The following is a 14,862-nucleotide window of genomic DNA, read 5'->3' on the forward strand; positions in this document are numbered from 1 at the left end:
AAGTTTAGGCTTGGGGCCTCTCTTAGAGCTCGTCATTTCACCCAGAGGAGATGGTTTGAGCAATGCGAGTGTCAGCAGTAATGTTTCAGTACATTTGCTACAAGCCCGATTGATAGTTGCAGTCAAGAACCCAAAATATCTGCCCTTCCTCTGCCGCAGGCAGCACTTGACATGCTTAGACACTAGCACAAATGGTAATTCAGGCAGAATCCAAAACCACTGAGTTACTGTCTCTTTTTTTTTTTTTTTTTTCTCCCCTTTCCTTCCCCCCTCACTACTAGTTACTCCTGTCCTGCAAGGGACACTACAAAAATGTGCCCGGAGAACCTGCTCTCAGACTCTTCCCTCCCATCCGGCCTTCTGGCCATCTGAATTCCCTTCTCAGCCCTGAAGTTCAGGGTGTATCTTGGACTAGTTTAACCTCCACGATTTCCCCAGTTCCCGGACTCTCCCCGGACACAGCAGGTCTGCTGCACGTTGTCCTGCTCCACAGCTGAAAATGGCCTTGTGTCCTTCCAACATCATCGATCACTACTAGTTGTATGTAACACCAGCTTGAAGGTCTGCACACTTCCAGGGGTTTGTGCACGCTTTATTAAAGAGAAGCAGGACTGTGCTCCACAGCAGAAACTGCTGCACCGAGGTGACCTTGAGCCAGGCTGCCACACCACGTTTCTGGGGAAAAGAGCCTCGCTGTGCCCCTTCGTAGGGCTCCAGCTGCAGAGGGGAGTGGGGACAACCAACACCCGTTTTAAATAACTGTATTTGTGCGTGTTAAAGATCTGTGCCCCAGCTTCATACGCACGGACTCCGGGTCAACACTCACCCAGAGGCAAGGCAAGTGTTAAAGAGCCTAAAAGGGAGAAATACTGCGTCTAGCAACAATACCTTCAAACGATTTTAAAGAGGGCACAAAACCAAAACATGAACAGAAACATGAGCAGACACCCTCTGCTGAAGCAGAAACAGCCGTTGAAAAACAGCAGCACCAAAGGTAACTAGTACTAAATACGTTTAAAAGCAAAGTACACGTTGTGCCAGATTTACTGTACAGAGAAAGAAGGGAACGTGAAGAAAACCAAAACTGTGTGTGTGGATATGCAGGATAGTGCCAGAAGAGGAAGGTGAAGGGCAGGGGACAGTGAAGTACTAATGCGAGATAATTTAGCATCAGTTAAATTTAATTTGCGAGTACGAGCCAGCATCGCATGCTAAATAACTGCATGACACTTAAGAGCAAAATAAGTTTTAGTTGTATTCTTATGTTAACTTACTTGGATTTGTTTGAACTTTAAATCTGAACTTCCTGGATTCGGAGTGTAAATTTTAGGGACGATGACTAGAATAAAATCTGCAGCCAGCCATTATCATCTAGAATGTCTGAGACTTCTCTAGCACAGAGTACAAGGCCAACTGTCTACATCTGCTACAATCTATTTTTATGCAACTGCTTGTGACTCCTTGGCTTGCTGACCACTAATTTTTAAGCATGTAGGTAAACACTGCGGTATTTTACTCAAACACGGTTGTTTAGCATGTGTGTACAGCTGACACTGAAAGCAGACTTTTTTTTTTAAAAAAAAAAAAAGGTCTTGAGGGGAGATGAGTGCAAGTCAAATTATTCAGTCTTTAATTTGCTGGTTTTGACAAATATTTATTAATGCAAGTCTCAGCAACAAAATTTTTTATTTCAATATTTTTCAACCAGAAGGAATGTTATAGCTCTACACCACAAAGCCTGTATGATACACACTGCATTTACCCCATTTCCACGCTGCTTTGTGTATCAAACATACTCAGAAACAACCTGTATAGATGGGTCCACCATCTCCACTTCTGAGACAGCACGGCCCAAAAAAACTGTTAGCCTGCTTCACTCCCCCCTAAATTATTCCATCTGTAAAGCACAAATAACAAAATATATTTTTGCTTCTAAGAGCTTCACTTATCTGCAGAAAAATAGAACTGCTTAGGAGTGAGCTAGTTAGATTATGAAAGGGTCCAAGCACACACCCGCACGTTCTGGACCTCCCAACAAATTTGTGAGGAGGAAGCATTCACAATTTGATCCAACTAAAAAGGAGCCAGATGATAGTGTTCAAGGAAAGGAGGTCCCTCCTATCCAAAATACTGAATGCCTTCTCATTCTTCTCTCTAGAGCACGATGAGGAGGATAGAGCTGTAGCTATGAAACATTTCTCTAAGTACTGGGACACATTAAGAATGAACCTTCCAAACACTGCAAAATTTCAGAAAAAAACCTAAAAGGCTTCCCCCCCTGCCCCGCCCCAAAACATAGTGAAAACAGCATACAGAGCTTGAATATCCACAGCACAAACCGAAAAATAAAGGGAGTTCATTTGATCTACAGTGCTTTTGTGAAGGTACTCAGAGACTTGAGTGCATTCTTTTTAGAACTAAGCTCGGAAACTATATTCCATTTTTCATTTTATTAGAAAACTAAACTGTATGAGGCAAAGAAACATTTGATCAAACACACAACAGTGAAAACATGGCACTGACAAGGCATTTAACCCAACCATTATCACAAACTCTGATCCAGGACTCTCTATTGCTTTCAGTCAAGTATACATCATTTCTGCCATGTGAGACATTTTCTTGGGAATATATAAGTAGTATTCCATGTATCCAGAAAGATCTTCAATAGTCACGTCATCCACAAAGGCTCGAGCTTGCTCAGAACAAGATCTAGGAGAACCTGATGAGACTGTCCCACAGGGGGATCTATTTTGAAGAGACTGGGCATGGACTCCTAGGACTGCCTTTTCGCATTCTGACAGGACGCTCCGTAAGCCAGAGAAAGAGTACACTTCCATGGTTCGCCACTGTTTGCACTGGCATTTCTTGTCCGTACAAGGGCACTGCTTGCCGCTGCTAAGCATGGATAAGGACTGGAAATCCGAGGTTTGGCTAGAATGCAAGGTAGTTTCAAAGGACGAGGAGAGAGTAGGGCAACTCTCTCTTGACTTCTCCAAAGGCTCTTCGGTGGTGAAAACTTCCAAAGGTTCGGTTCTGTCATCACTGGCCTCAAAGCGAGAATCGTGCCTGTCCTTCGTACCGTGTTCTGCTGTAACAAAAATGTCTGAACTGATACTACCCTTTGACGTGTCTGCCTGGGTTTTGTGTTTCAGCTGGTTGTTGGCTTTCATATTGCAATACGTAAACTTGGGAGGATGCAGGACGGGAGACTTGGAGCGTCTGCGACGTGGGACTCTTGCCGATCCTCTGGAAGGCTTTCTCACACACCTGCAGGGTTATAACAGGTGAGCAAGTAGGTAACTCCGGTATCTACACCACAGCTCAATAAGCTCTAAAATGTGGCTAAAAATGTTTTAGAACATTTTTTTTTTTTTTCTGCTTAGAAAAATCAGGTGACTGGTCACTTACAATCTCTGACAGGAACAGTGGAGGAGCCTGAAGAAATTGGGGCTCCCAAAGGAAACACACATACAAACAGCCCTTACTTAAAGGTACTTCCCCCCAAATCTCTGTGTTAAGCAAATGATACTTTGCCATCTCAAACTGAACGCTAGTGCAGAACCTGGCTATCAGCTGGAGCTGCTGGCAGAATCGCACTGAATATCCAGGTACTTCAACACAGAAATAAAAGAAAGAGGTGAGAGGAGGTTGCAAAGGTATAAGACTTGAAGAAAAGGACTTCCGAGGAAAGTAGTGGAAAAGAAAGTTCTAGGTACCCTCTCTAAGAGAAGAGGCAATGTTGTTTTTAAAGTCTTTGATGAAATCCCCTTAAAAAACATCGTATCAAGAATTTATGGTAAAGTTTTGTAATAGAAAGGAGAGAAAAGATATGTTGAAGCAACTAATTAACAAAAACTGTCATTGGAAACAATACACGAGTGTTAAATGTCTCAAACCAGAAACACATGCACGGTGCAGTGAACGGTATGTTTTACCCATGCCACGCTTCCTTTGAGCAGACAGTCTGTTGCTTGGCTCCATCCATGGCTGCCCTTACTGGTGTTCTGAGAATTGTCCCGTCGCCCACAGACAGAGCTGCAATACATCTGAGTAAAAAGGGAAATGCCACGTTACAGTAATGCCTGACCATACTGCTTCGGAGGTCTCGATTCAGCCTATTCACTTTAGATGACTAGCTAAGACATTTAAGTTTCCAGCCTTGACTTCCTCTACAGTCAGTGGTTAGAAACAGGATATTACAGAGATTTATCTAACCGCTCTTACTATATTGACCTCAGTCGAGTGTCTAAAGATAGGTGAGATGAAACGAAAGGAGGCCAAAATGCCCAGAGGCTGATGTCATGCCCTATTTGTACCAAAATGACACATAAAGGAATGTAAACTCAAGTTCCAAATGTTCTTGTCAGACAATAGTTGTTAAAGGCAGACTCCTACCCACCTAAAATGCAAAGTCAGGAACCCATAGCAGCAGGCTGAGGAGGACTCAGTGAAGAAGTGGATGAGGTACAACAGACAAGCACAGATTACTAATTTATTTCTCATTAAATTTCTCATTAAATTTCCCAGATAAACATGGAATGAAAAAAACATCTGGCCCTGGACGTCCAGACAACAAACATAAATGCCTCAGCACGCGAATCTGTATTTATGATGGCTGTATGTGTGATTGGGAACACAGGATAGGAAATCGTAAGACATGAAGCTGAAATTCTAGCAGAAGAGTCCAAGTACTCTGCCCAAAGTTGATCTTAAGTGATTAGTCACGAGACTTGAGCTGTTCAAAACACATGCCTGCAAAACAAGATCTCTTTATCTCTAAGAAGATATCATCAGGAATCAACCAGAATTCCACACAGTCTGTCACTGGTAATACATCAAAAGTGGTATGCTTAGTAAGCATAGTTCCTTGTTAGAGAAGAGCTATTTTTTTCCACATTTAACAGAAGACCTCCTGAAGCAGAGGAAACGAGGAGCAGAGCAAAATGTATTTTAACATGCAGAGGAAGTCATGACTTCGCAGTATTGATGGCTATGGAGATGAATTCACAAGGTAACATTAATTATCAATACAAAGCTTTCTCTTGTGTCTGTGAATTCCCAAAAGACTTCAAGTGAACTACCTCACAAAGTGTTACGCTGCATAATTTTATGAGCTCCTACTTTTAAGGGAGATGCTTATACCACATATTATCAGTATACCCAGTGTGTTACGGAATAAGTTTTTAGTATAAGAATGTCTGCAGACATTTTACTCTACAAAATTCCCTGAAATCAGAAACGATCAGTGCTCATATTTAGCCTGACGATTTCCAGTGAGACTGGGCTCTCCAGCACACTACCAAGTGACGGTGCTGTCCTTCAGACGCTTTCCAAGCAAATCTTCATGCACTATAGTAAAGGCTGATAACGTGGCTGAAGAAACCAGCATTTACGTGAATGGACAAACAAGTTCTGTATCATCACACAAGGTGACTTTGGCTACCACAACAGTTAAGAGTGGGTTCACTGCTTTGGGCGAGTCATTTGATCTTTTCATACAGTCACTGTGTAATTTCAGTTGGATATTGTGTCAAAATTAGTCAGTCATAAAGCACCGCTTTGCCTATTAGACAGTTGTAATGACTGCATTTCATCTGAAGCGATGCAGTTGTCTCCTCTTGGAGAGTAAGGAACCTTTCACCTAATCACATTTGTTTTGAGATTCAAAATAATAGAAAACAAATACAAATATGTAATAAGAAACCGACAAATTACACAGTTGTTTTTGTTGCTCACTTACCCTGCTGCATCCACTCTCAGCTTTTTGAAAGCTGTTTGCAGACTCTCTTCCTCTTCATCTTTAGCTTCCAAGTCCATTGATGGGCTCTCAGCGTGTAACCAGCTGTGCCATATAGAATAAACTGAAATACAGAAATTAGGATTTGATGTCTGAACACACATGGTCTCTACAAAACTGAAATGACGTGTAACGGATGCTCGTTCTTCTGCGGGCAATCCCACTGCCTTCTGACCAGACCTGCCCAGTACTTTTCACCGTGAACTCCAAACTCTGCGTTTCTCAGAAGAGGCACAGCCTGTGTCAAAAATAACCGTGTCTTTTTTTTTTTTTTTTTCCACTGGGTGAACAGACGACACGTATTCTGCCAGCTAGCCTAACTTCAATTTGAGCTGCGAGCACGACACCGCCAGAAGCGCCAGGGACAGCTGGGCGCTGCCGCCGCCCTGGGCGGCTCGTCCCCGCGGGACATCCCCCAGTGACAGCTGAGCAGCACGCCAGCGCGGGGAAAGGCACCGACGCCAGACCTCAGGCAGGGCCACGCTGCCGCCGCATCCCCCGCCGGCCCGTCTCTCCCAGACGGCTCCGAAGCCCCCGGCCGCGCAACGCTTCACCTCCCAGGGCCGCGGTTTCGCGCCACCCGCGCCCCGTCACGGCTCCGCCAGCTCCCCCGGGGCCTCTCCTCACCGCCTCGGCGGGACGGCCCGCGGAGGCCCCTCTCTCCCGCCGCGCCGCACCGCCCGGCTCGCCAGGGCCAGGGCCGCGGCCGTTGCGCGGCTCTCCCGGTGGGGCGGGGGGGTGTCCGGGTGTCCGGGCCTCCCCCCCCCGGGCCCTCACTCACCGCCGCCTCCCAGCCTCTCGCGCGGTGGGGGTGGGCCGCCGCGGAGCACAACAGGAAGTGAGGTCACCGCCCGGCGGGGACGCGCATGCGCGGGCGCGCTGCCCGCCGCACCGCCTTTCCCCCGCCCTGCCGGGGGCGCGTGCGCGAGCGGCGCTGGCCCCGCCCCTGCCCGGCCGCCGTCGCTTCCGGTGGAGGGGGCGGGTCTCATCCGGGCGGCGCGGCTCGGCGGGAGGCGGCGAGGGCCGGGCCGGGCCCTGGGGCGAGCGCGGTGAGTGCGGGCTGCGGGGCGCCTTCCCCGGCGCCGTCCGTCCTCTCTCCCCCGACGGCTGGTGTCGGTGGGGCCGTCGTGTCCCCGCGGCGGGGTCCTCCCTCGCGGGTCTCCGGTGCCGCCGTCGGTCCCCTCGCGGGGTTAGAGGGCTCTGGGGAAGCCCCGGCGGGGCGCGGGGGTTGTGCTGAGTCACTCCTGCCGCCGGCTGGGCCGTCCCACCCCGCCCCCGCCGAGGGCCGGTGCCAGGGCTCGCCCGGGGCTGCGGGGCCGGGGTGTCCGCTGGGCCCCGCCTCAGGGTTATGGGGCGGAAAGCAGGGGCCGCTGAGCCTAGGGGCTCCCCGGGGCTGAGGGCGGGCAAGGACGTGGCGCCTGAAAGCCTGTGAGGCTCCCGGAGGGCGGTTCCGGGCGGCAGCCGCCTGTGGGCGGCCCGGGAGCCGCCGCTTGCGCCTCTGCCCGTGTGCTGCCCCGCGGTTTCCCTGTGTCCCTGCTCGGTGTGCCGCTCCTGCTGCTGAAGGCCTTGGCCGTGAACGTCCTGGAGCTTGTCATCCCTTTACGTGCTCGTCTTCAAAACCAAATGGATGTGCTCGTGCATTGTACTGTCGTAGCTTTAGGAGTAGCGGTGGATGTCTTGCAGTGCGCCAAGCTGGGTTAATAGTCCAGTATTGCTGGGAAATAGCTGAAAATAAAATGGGGAAGGATGGATCTGTATTTTCCTAGGAGATAAAGAACATAAGTTTCAATGTGTTTTTTGACACAACGTTAAACTTTGGTTGTTTTTCCCAGTAATTCACTTTTTCTTGATATTGATGCTAGCTGGCTGGTGTGTGTAAAATGCTTGAGCTTATGCTTAGTTATCACAGAGTGAGTGGGTTTTTATCTGAATAAATTCTGCATCGTTTTGAGGGTTTACTGTGGCAGTGATGAAGGGCAGCACGATAAAATATTTAGTCTAAAACTGGTAGTATGTTTTGAATAACATACAGTGATTTAAAAACTTTTTACTCTCATCTTCTTGCTAAGGTTATATAACATAGGGGTTTGGTATTTAAAAAAAAAAACTTGTAGGCTGAATTTTTTATTTGAAAGAATCTTCTTTTTGAGTCAAGGAAAAATCTTACTGAAGTAGGGACCATATGTTTCACCAGAGCAGTAGTATTTAACTAAGAGAGTATATAAAATAATAACTTGCTCCGATGAGCATCATGTTGTCAATCTCTGTGTTAGCTTCCTCCTCTCATGTTTACTTGCTCTCTGACTCACTGGACAACCTGTGCCTTAAAGTTGTTATGATACATTATCCTTCTGCGTGTGTCATAATAGCCGTCTGCAATACAGGGCTTCCAGATGAAATCATAGCAGAGCGAGCAGCCAGAACAACAGCGGAGAGAGCTGCCACCTCCAGCTGGAAGGAGGTTGTGAGGGAACAGAAATTACCACTCTGTATCAGCATAAGTAACTGAGCTGCAGAGGTTCAGGTTACTCCTCTCTCTTCACCGAGACCTTTTCTTTTCCATGCTACAAAAAAGCTGGTGCTTAGTTGGTAAAAATAGTACTAATGCAGGCATTATTGCTGTATTATTAGGTAGACTTAGTGCTCTGTATAAGTGTGTACTTGTTAGAGGAGCTGTTATCATTTGCTGGGTTTGCATAGTTACCTTCGTAATGGATTCTTAGAGCTTCAGGAAGATACAGAATCACAGAACGGTTGAGGTTGGCAGGGATCCCTGGAGGTCCAACCCCCCTGCTCAAGGAGGGCCGCCCTGAGCGCTTGCCCAGGACCATGTCCAGGTAGCTTTTGAATACCTCCAAGGAGGGAGACTCCACAGCCTCCCTGGGCAGCCTGTGCCGGTGCTTAGTCACCCTCACAGCAAAGAAGTGTTTCCTTATGCTCAGACGGCACCTCCTGCGTTTCAGCATGTGCCCATTGCCTCTGGTCTGGTCACTGGGCACCACTGAGAAGAGCCTGGCTCTGTCCTCTTTGTACCCACCCTTCAGGTATTTATATACATTGATGACATCCCTCCTGAGCCTTTTCTTCTCTTCACTGAACAGTCCCAGCTCTCTCAGCCTTTCCTCATAGGAGAGATGCTCCAGTCCCTTCATCATCTTAGTGGCCCTTCACTGGATTCTCTCCAGCGTGTCAGTGTCTCTCTTGCAGTGGGGAGCCCAGTGCTGGACACAGCACTCCAGCTGTGGCTTCACCAGTGCTGAATAGAGGGAAGGATCAGCTCCTTCAACCTGCAGCCCAGGCTACCGTTAGTCCCTTTGCCACGAGGGCACATTGCTGGCCCATGTCCATCTTGGGGTCTGCCAGGACCCCCAGGGCCTTTTCTGCAGAGCTGTACTGGCACATGGGCTTGTCCCTCCCCAGGGCCAGGGCTTTGCATTTCCCCTTGGTGAAGTTCACAAGGTTCCTGTCGGCCTCTTTCTCCGGCCTGTCGAGGTCCCTCTGGTGTACCAGCCACTCATCCCAGTTTGGTGTCATCAGCGAACTTGTTGAAGGTACACTCTGCCACATCATCCAGATCATTAATGAAGATGTTAAACAGGACTGGACACAGTATTGACCCCCGGGGTACACCGCTAGTTACTGACCTCCAACTAGACTTTATGCCACTGATCACCATGCTGTGGGCCCAGCCGTTCAGCCACTTCTCAGTCCACCTCACTGACTGGTCATCCAGCCTCTGCTTCATCACCTTCTCTATGAGGGTCTTGTGGGAGACACTGTCAAAAGCCTTACTGAAGTCCACATCAGATGGCCCTGTTTTTCCAGAAGGAGTCAAGTCAAAAGCATTAAATGAAGCAGGCTAATCAGCTGGGTAAACTTCAACACATACTGAGCTCGAGGTAGTCTGGTGTAGAACTGGGACGTGCTACTGTCCGTGGTTTCTGCTCAGCAAAAGCAAAGCCCATGCTAAGGAAGCAAACCTTTACTGAGTATTTTTTTTTTAGCCAAAGTGTGGCTGGTGTAGGATGTGCATGTGATTGCAGAACTGTGAGGCACTGAAGAGCATCAAATTTAGAAAGATTTGAGATTCCTTTGTAGCTAGATTAAATGATGGCCAGGGTAGATTTAAAAAAAAAAAAAATACATCAGCCAGTTTTTATCAATTTCTTTTTTTTTATTTAAAATAAGGCTTACTGTTTGCTGTTTGTACTCTTATTTGCATTTGTACTTGTTCAGGAGCTGATAGCAGAAAATTTTAGTGGCTATTTGCCATCAAAATACCATGTTCTGATAGGATTCTGTAACTCTTGCTGGGATCTAGACATAAGATCAAAAAATTTTGTTTAGCTTAAAACTTTATCTTGTTGTAAGAAAAATCTGTTGGTTTTGGGTTTTTTAAGTATATATATAACATCAAGTCCCAAAGTTAGAAATGGCAGTTGTAGAAAGTCAACTGTTTCTAATGGTGTTCCTTCTTGCCTTTCACCTCTTCTGGAATTATTCTGGTAACACTGTAAGATGAATAGAAGAGTATCTAGACTGTAATGGATGTGCAAGACACTATTGACACCAAATTTTACTTTATATTGCTAATTCCCCTATGCAGTTGTACAAGAGACTGACTTCCATTCTTGGGTATCATAAAGCTTGTTCTGAATCAACTTTCAAAAATGTTCTACTAGAATGACCTCAGCTTTGTGCGCTTAGTGTGCTATTTTGAGTTTATTTTCATGTATTATGATGCTGCTGGGCAACTAATGTTTTTAACAAGGCACTGGTCCTTATTTTCATGTCTTTTTTTTTTCTGCTTGTAGCAGTACATGGTAACTCTGTCAGCTTCTGGCCGTCCCAATAATGAAAACAGAAGCTAAGGATGGAGAAGAGGAAAGCCTGCAGACAGCATTCAAAAAGCTAAGAGTTGACACAGCTGGGTAAGTAACACCACAGGGAGGTACAGAGTTAACATATTACAAATGGACTCAAAGGGAACACCCTTGCTGTTAAATTTGAAGGAATGAGGTAATTGCAAAAGGTTAGGCACTGAAAGCCTTCGTTCTAGTTAAACAAATTGAAATAAATTCACTGGCTGTAGACTGCACTTCTCAAGGAATTGTAATTTGTTTGATCGCTGTTAGCTCCCAACAGGCTTGGAAAAAACCTAATGATGGTCAGCATTTGACAACATGCTTGAAATTAATTTTGGCATGAATCTGGCTGCCAGAGCTTATGTCTATAGCCCCAGAACTCCACTATTGGAGTTAGCATATCGTCATGGCTCTGAAGGCCTGTCATGAGAATAAACTCCCATCTTTTCCCAGGAGAGAAACGTTCTTTCCATGTCAGTAAAGGAGAGTGTTAGATTCAGTGCATGATTCCCAGACAAACTGGTTTCATTGCGGTCACTTACAAATTTCCTATTTATAACCAAAATCACTAAATGGGAAAGAATGCTTTTTGAGTTGTCTTGTTTTGTGGGAGATCCAACATGTGGCACTTACCCTTCCTGTCCCAGGTAGCAGAACACAAGCAGCATGTGTCTTCTGTTGGTGATAATTGTTTTTATCTGAAATGAGAAGAAAAAAAAAAAAGGCTTCTATATAATGTTTTTTCTGCGGACAAATGTGCACCATTACATATTACTTGTATAGTACTGTGTTTCAGTAAGCTATTGTCAGTGATGCAATTATGCTGGTAACTGAAGTGAAAGTGTAGGTAAGGCAGTATGTAAATATCAAGGTGGTAACTAGAATTACCGTAGAACTTAGATCGTGAGTAGATGGGCTTCTGTCGTGGTTTAACCCCAGCCAGCAACTAAGCACCCCGCAGCCGCTCCCTCACTCCTCCCCCGTCCCAGTGGGATGGGCAGGAGAATCGGGGAAAAAAAGTAAAACTCATGGGTTGAGATAAGAGCAGTTTAATAACGAAAGTAAAATATAATACTAATACTAATAATAATGAAATATAATAATAATAGTAATGAAAAGGAATATAAAAAAAAAGGAGGAAAAAAAGAAATAAAACTGAAGGGAAAAACCAGTGATGCACAATGCAGTTGCTTACCACCCGCTGACCAATGCCCCAGCAGCGATCTGCCCCTCCCGGTCAACTCCCCCCAGTTTATATACTGAGCATGTTCTATGGTATGGAATATCCCTTGGGCCGGTTCAGGTCAGCTGTCCTGGCCATGCTCCCTCCCAGCTTCTTGCACACCTGCTTGCTGGCAGAGCATGGGAAACTGAAAAGTCCTTAACTTACGATAAGCGCTACTTAGCAACAACTAAAACATCAGCGTGTTATCAACATCATTCTCACACTAAATCAAAAACACAGCACTGTACCAGCTACTAAGAAGAAAATTAACTCTATCCCAGCCGAAACCAGGACAGCTTCTAAAGTTATCTTTCGTTTGAGTAATTAAACTTGTTAGAAATGAATCACCACACAAATGCCTCTCATTTCTTCAGTATCTCTAGTCCCACCCCCCAGTCAGGCATACTTAATTACTTTGGAGTTTTTACTGTTGGCCTTTGATTTTCTGCTCTGTGTTCATTGTCCTTTAAATGGAAAATAGCAGATGTTTGACTGATAGTTTGGACTCTATTAAATATCAGTTAACCCTGTCCTAGATCAGTGTGTGGGGACTTATTTTCACTTTTCAGGGAATCCGCCCTGCTTACAAACTGATTTAATATAGGATTTGGAAAATAATTTCATTGTGAATTCCAGTGTAAGAGTGAAGTCACAACTTGGAAAAATTGTTATTGGGATTATTACAGCTCCTTGAAAATGGAAGTTTGGGATGAATTTATAGCACCAGAAAAATTAGTAAATCTTCTAGGGTCCCTGGCTTGAATAGAAGTTGAAGATCTGACACAACTCTGTTGCTCAAGTGATTGAACTTGCAATAGTATGAAGAGTTTTAGCTTATATTGTCCTAGACAGAGGCTTAAGTGTTCTTCAGTTAAACAAAGTCTATTTATGTCCAAAGAACATTTATTTTTAGGAAAGAATGGCTTATTTGTCTCTGGAAAAACAGACGTGTTTCTTCAGTGATGGTGTTTTTCCCCTCTCCCGGGAAACTGAAATTTAGCCATTGTGTGTGCTTCGTCATTGACATGTGGAGTTCGGATTTGCAGTCTAGTTGCTGAATGGCATCATATTTGGTGAAAGAGTCCGTTATACAAACTTTTGAGACAGGAATGTGTAAACACTGTCTTTCTGATTTGGGGCTTCTTTGTGGGCAGGTCTTTTAAGACATACTGTAAATGATTTGCAGCAATGTTTTCTGGGAAAGAAGATTCATAAGTTTTTTCATATTCATAATGCTAACCAGTCTAGGCTGTTAACTTTTCATTCTGTCTTTCACAGATCTACTGCTTCTCTCTCTGTGGGTGAAGGGACAAGTCCAAGAGCACTAGTTAGAACAGTGGCAGATGAAACCAAACCTAAGAATGTGTGTACTTCTAAGGAAACGTGGCATGGGTAAGAGAAGCTTGGGTTTATCAGGCTACTTCAAATGATACTGCACTGAAAGGGAATTTTAAATAGACAAGGTTTCTAGTAACTACACCCCTAAACAAGGGACCCAAGTTTTCTTTCTTAAAGGACTATTTAAAATACTCTACACCACCTTTTTCTGTTCATATGTGACTACTGTTCTTATTTACAGTTATGTGAAGTGAAAGGAAATGCTGTTCAGCTATAGGTTGCTAAACGTTATAGATGTTTCTTAATATAAATGTGAACTGCTGTTTTTGAATCAGACAATCATGAATGCATCTCTTTCAGTCGTCATTTGACATTGCAGAAGCTGTCACTGTGCCTTGGGAACTAGATTAAAATAAAGAATTGCTTTCTGGAGTGTCTGCAGAACTTCACGCTCATCTCCTACTGAAACAAAACCACCCTTTGCCCTTGATTCATTAGTTTTGTGCGCTCTTCTTGTGCTTTGTCCTTCTCTTAGAGGTTATTTTGTCATGTCTCACATGCTTTACTCATTTTCTAACCTTAAAGGCACGCACTTTTGGTTTCATTTCTCAGATGTTCCTCAAGTCAGCCGCTTGACTAGAACAAAGTCAAATTCCAAGATAGCAGAATACCCTGAGCAAATACTCTGAGCTTAAAGCTATTGCATGCAATATAAATGCAGTAGAGATTTTACCCAATGCTATTTGTAATCCAGCAATAAGTCTTTTAGTGAATCTTCACTCCCTTTCATATCTTTCCCTGGTAGGTCTATGAAGAAGCCTTCAAGAGGAGTTGTGAGAACCCAGCGTCGCAGGCGTTCCAAGTCTCCAATTCTTCATCCTCCAAAGTTTATCCATTGCAGCGCAAAATCACATTCCACGTGCAGCCAGCTAGTGCACAAGAGCCAGGTTGATGCCCAGGACGACAGCAGCGGGTTTGGGATGCCAGTCCCAAAGGAAGCTTGTGCACACGAACGATGCAGTATTGCTTCTGATGTTGGCCAGAAGGGAGCTGATGTTGAGTCTTTGGGAGCTTCTGTTACACAGCTGGCGTCAGAGAACAGACAGGAGAACTCTCCAGCTGCCGTTTCTCTGGTATCCAAAGGAAGTCTAAAGACTACGGAGCTTTCTGACTTTCAATCTATGTCCAAGCTGAACACGAATAAGCCGTGTGCATGTGCAGATAAAGCCTGTCAGTGTAAACGATGGCAAGATATGGAAGTGTACAAATTCTCTGGCTTGCAGAACACCCTCCCATTGGCACCTGATAGAACAGTTTCTGAGGATCACTCCCAGTCTTTGCCATCAAGAACTCCCTCAAGTTCTCCACGCTCTTGCTCTGAGCAAGCCAGGGCCTTTGTGGATGATGTGACTATTGAAGATCTTTCGGGATACATGGAATATTACTTGTACATTCCAAAGAAAATGTCTCACATGGCAGAAATGATGTACACCTGACAGCAATGAGCACTAAAAACAGAAGGGTGGGTGATGTAAATCTGCCCTCCGTCACACTCATGTGAGATGCAACCCACTCCCCGCTCACTGTGCTTGCAATAAAAACACTTCTTTGCATCTTAGCTAATGTTCATTATTTAA

General features: G+C 45.2%; 2 protein-coding genes across 4 annotated transcripts; one reads left to right on the plus strand and one right to left on the minus strand.

The window, feature by feature from the left end:
* Positions 1 to 2,283: 2,283 nt before the first annotated feature.
* Positions 2,284 to 6,599, minus strand: LOC127023339 (oxidative stress-responsive serine-rich protein 1-like). Of its 3 annotated transcripts, none has more exons than XM_050907414.1 (4): positions 6,579 to 6,599; positions 5,741 to 5,861; positions 3,936 to 4,046; positions 2,284 to 3,267 (listed from the first exon to the last, which is right to left on the minus strand). In XM_050907414.1, the coding sequence occupies exons 2-4, from the start codon at positions 5,815 to 5,817 to the stop codon at positions 2,583 to 2,585; spliced, it is 873 nt and encodes a 290-aa protein (XP_050763371.1). In that variant the 5' UTR covers positions 5,818 to 5,861; positions 6,579 to 6,599; the 3' UTR covers positions 2,284 to 2,582. The 3 variants fall into 3 exon arrangements, with proteins under 3 accessions (XP_050763371.1, XP_050763370.1, XP_050763369.1); XM_050907413.1 differs by lacking the exon at positions 6,579 to 6,599 and adding an exon at positions 6,425 to 6,483; XM_050907412.1 differs by lacking the exon at positions 6,579 to 6,599 and having other exon boundaries at positions 5,741 to 6,061.
* A 191-nt stretch (positions 6,600 to 6,790) lies between these two features.
* On the plus strand, positions 6,791 to 14,862 carry LOC127023286 (oxidative stress-responsive serine-rich protein 1-like). Its single transcript, XM_050907356.1, has 4 exons — positions 6,791 to 6,846; positions 10,612 to 10,728; positions 13,166 to 13,279; positions 14,031 to 14,862. The coding sequence occupies exons 2-4, from the start codon at positions 10,652 to 10,654 to the stop codon at positions 14,719 to 14,721; spliced, it is 882 nt and encodes a 293-aa protein (XP_050763313.1). The 5' UTR covers positions 6,791 to 6,846; positions 10,612 to 10,651; the 3' UTR covers positions 14,722 to 14,862.

Source organism: Gymnogyps californianus, chromosome 17 (genome assembly GCF_018139145.2).
Source record: "Gymnogyps californianus isolate 813 chromosome 17, ASM1813914v2, whole genome shotgun sequence".
Lineage (NCBI taxonomy): Eukaryota > Metazoa > Chordata > Aves > Accipitriformes > Cathartidae > Gymnogyps > Gymnogyps californianus.

Excerpts from the sequence above, each read along its gene's own strand:
- LOC127023286 (XM_050907356.1), top strand. The coding sequence starts at position 10,652 with ATGAAAACAGAAGCTAAGGATGGAGAAGAGGAAAGCCTGCAGACAGCA. Across the intron at positions 10,729-13,165 it reads CTAAGAGTTGACACAGCTGG|ATCTACTGCTTCTCTCTCTG; the intron begins GTAAGTAACACC and ends TGTCTTTCACAG. Across the intron at positions 13,280-14,030 it reads TCTAAGGAAACGTGGCATGG|GTCTATGAAGAAGCCTTCAA; the intron begins GTAAGAGAAGCT and ends TTTCCCTGGTAG.
- LOC127023339 (XM_050907412.1), bottom strand. The coding sequence starts at position 5,901 with ATGTGTGTTCAGACATCAAATCCTAATTTCTGTATTTCAGTTTATTCT. Across the intron at positions 4,047-5,740 it reads CTGAGAGTGGATGCAGCAGG|ATGTATTGCAGCTCTGTCTG; the intron begins GTAAGTGAGCAA and ends CTTTTTACTCAG. Across the intron at positions 3,268-3,935 it reads TCAAAGGAAGCGTGGCATGG|GTGTGTGAGAAAGCCTTCCA; the intron begins GTAAAACATACC and ends ATAACCCTGCAG.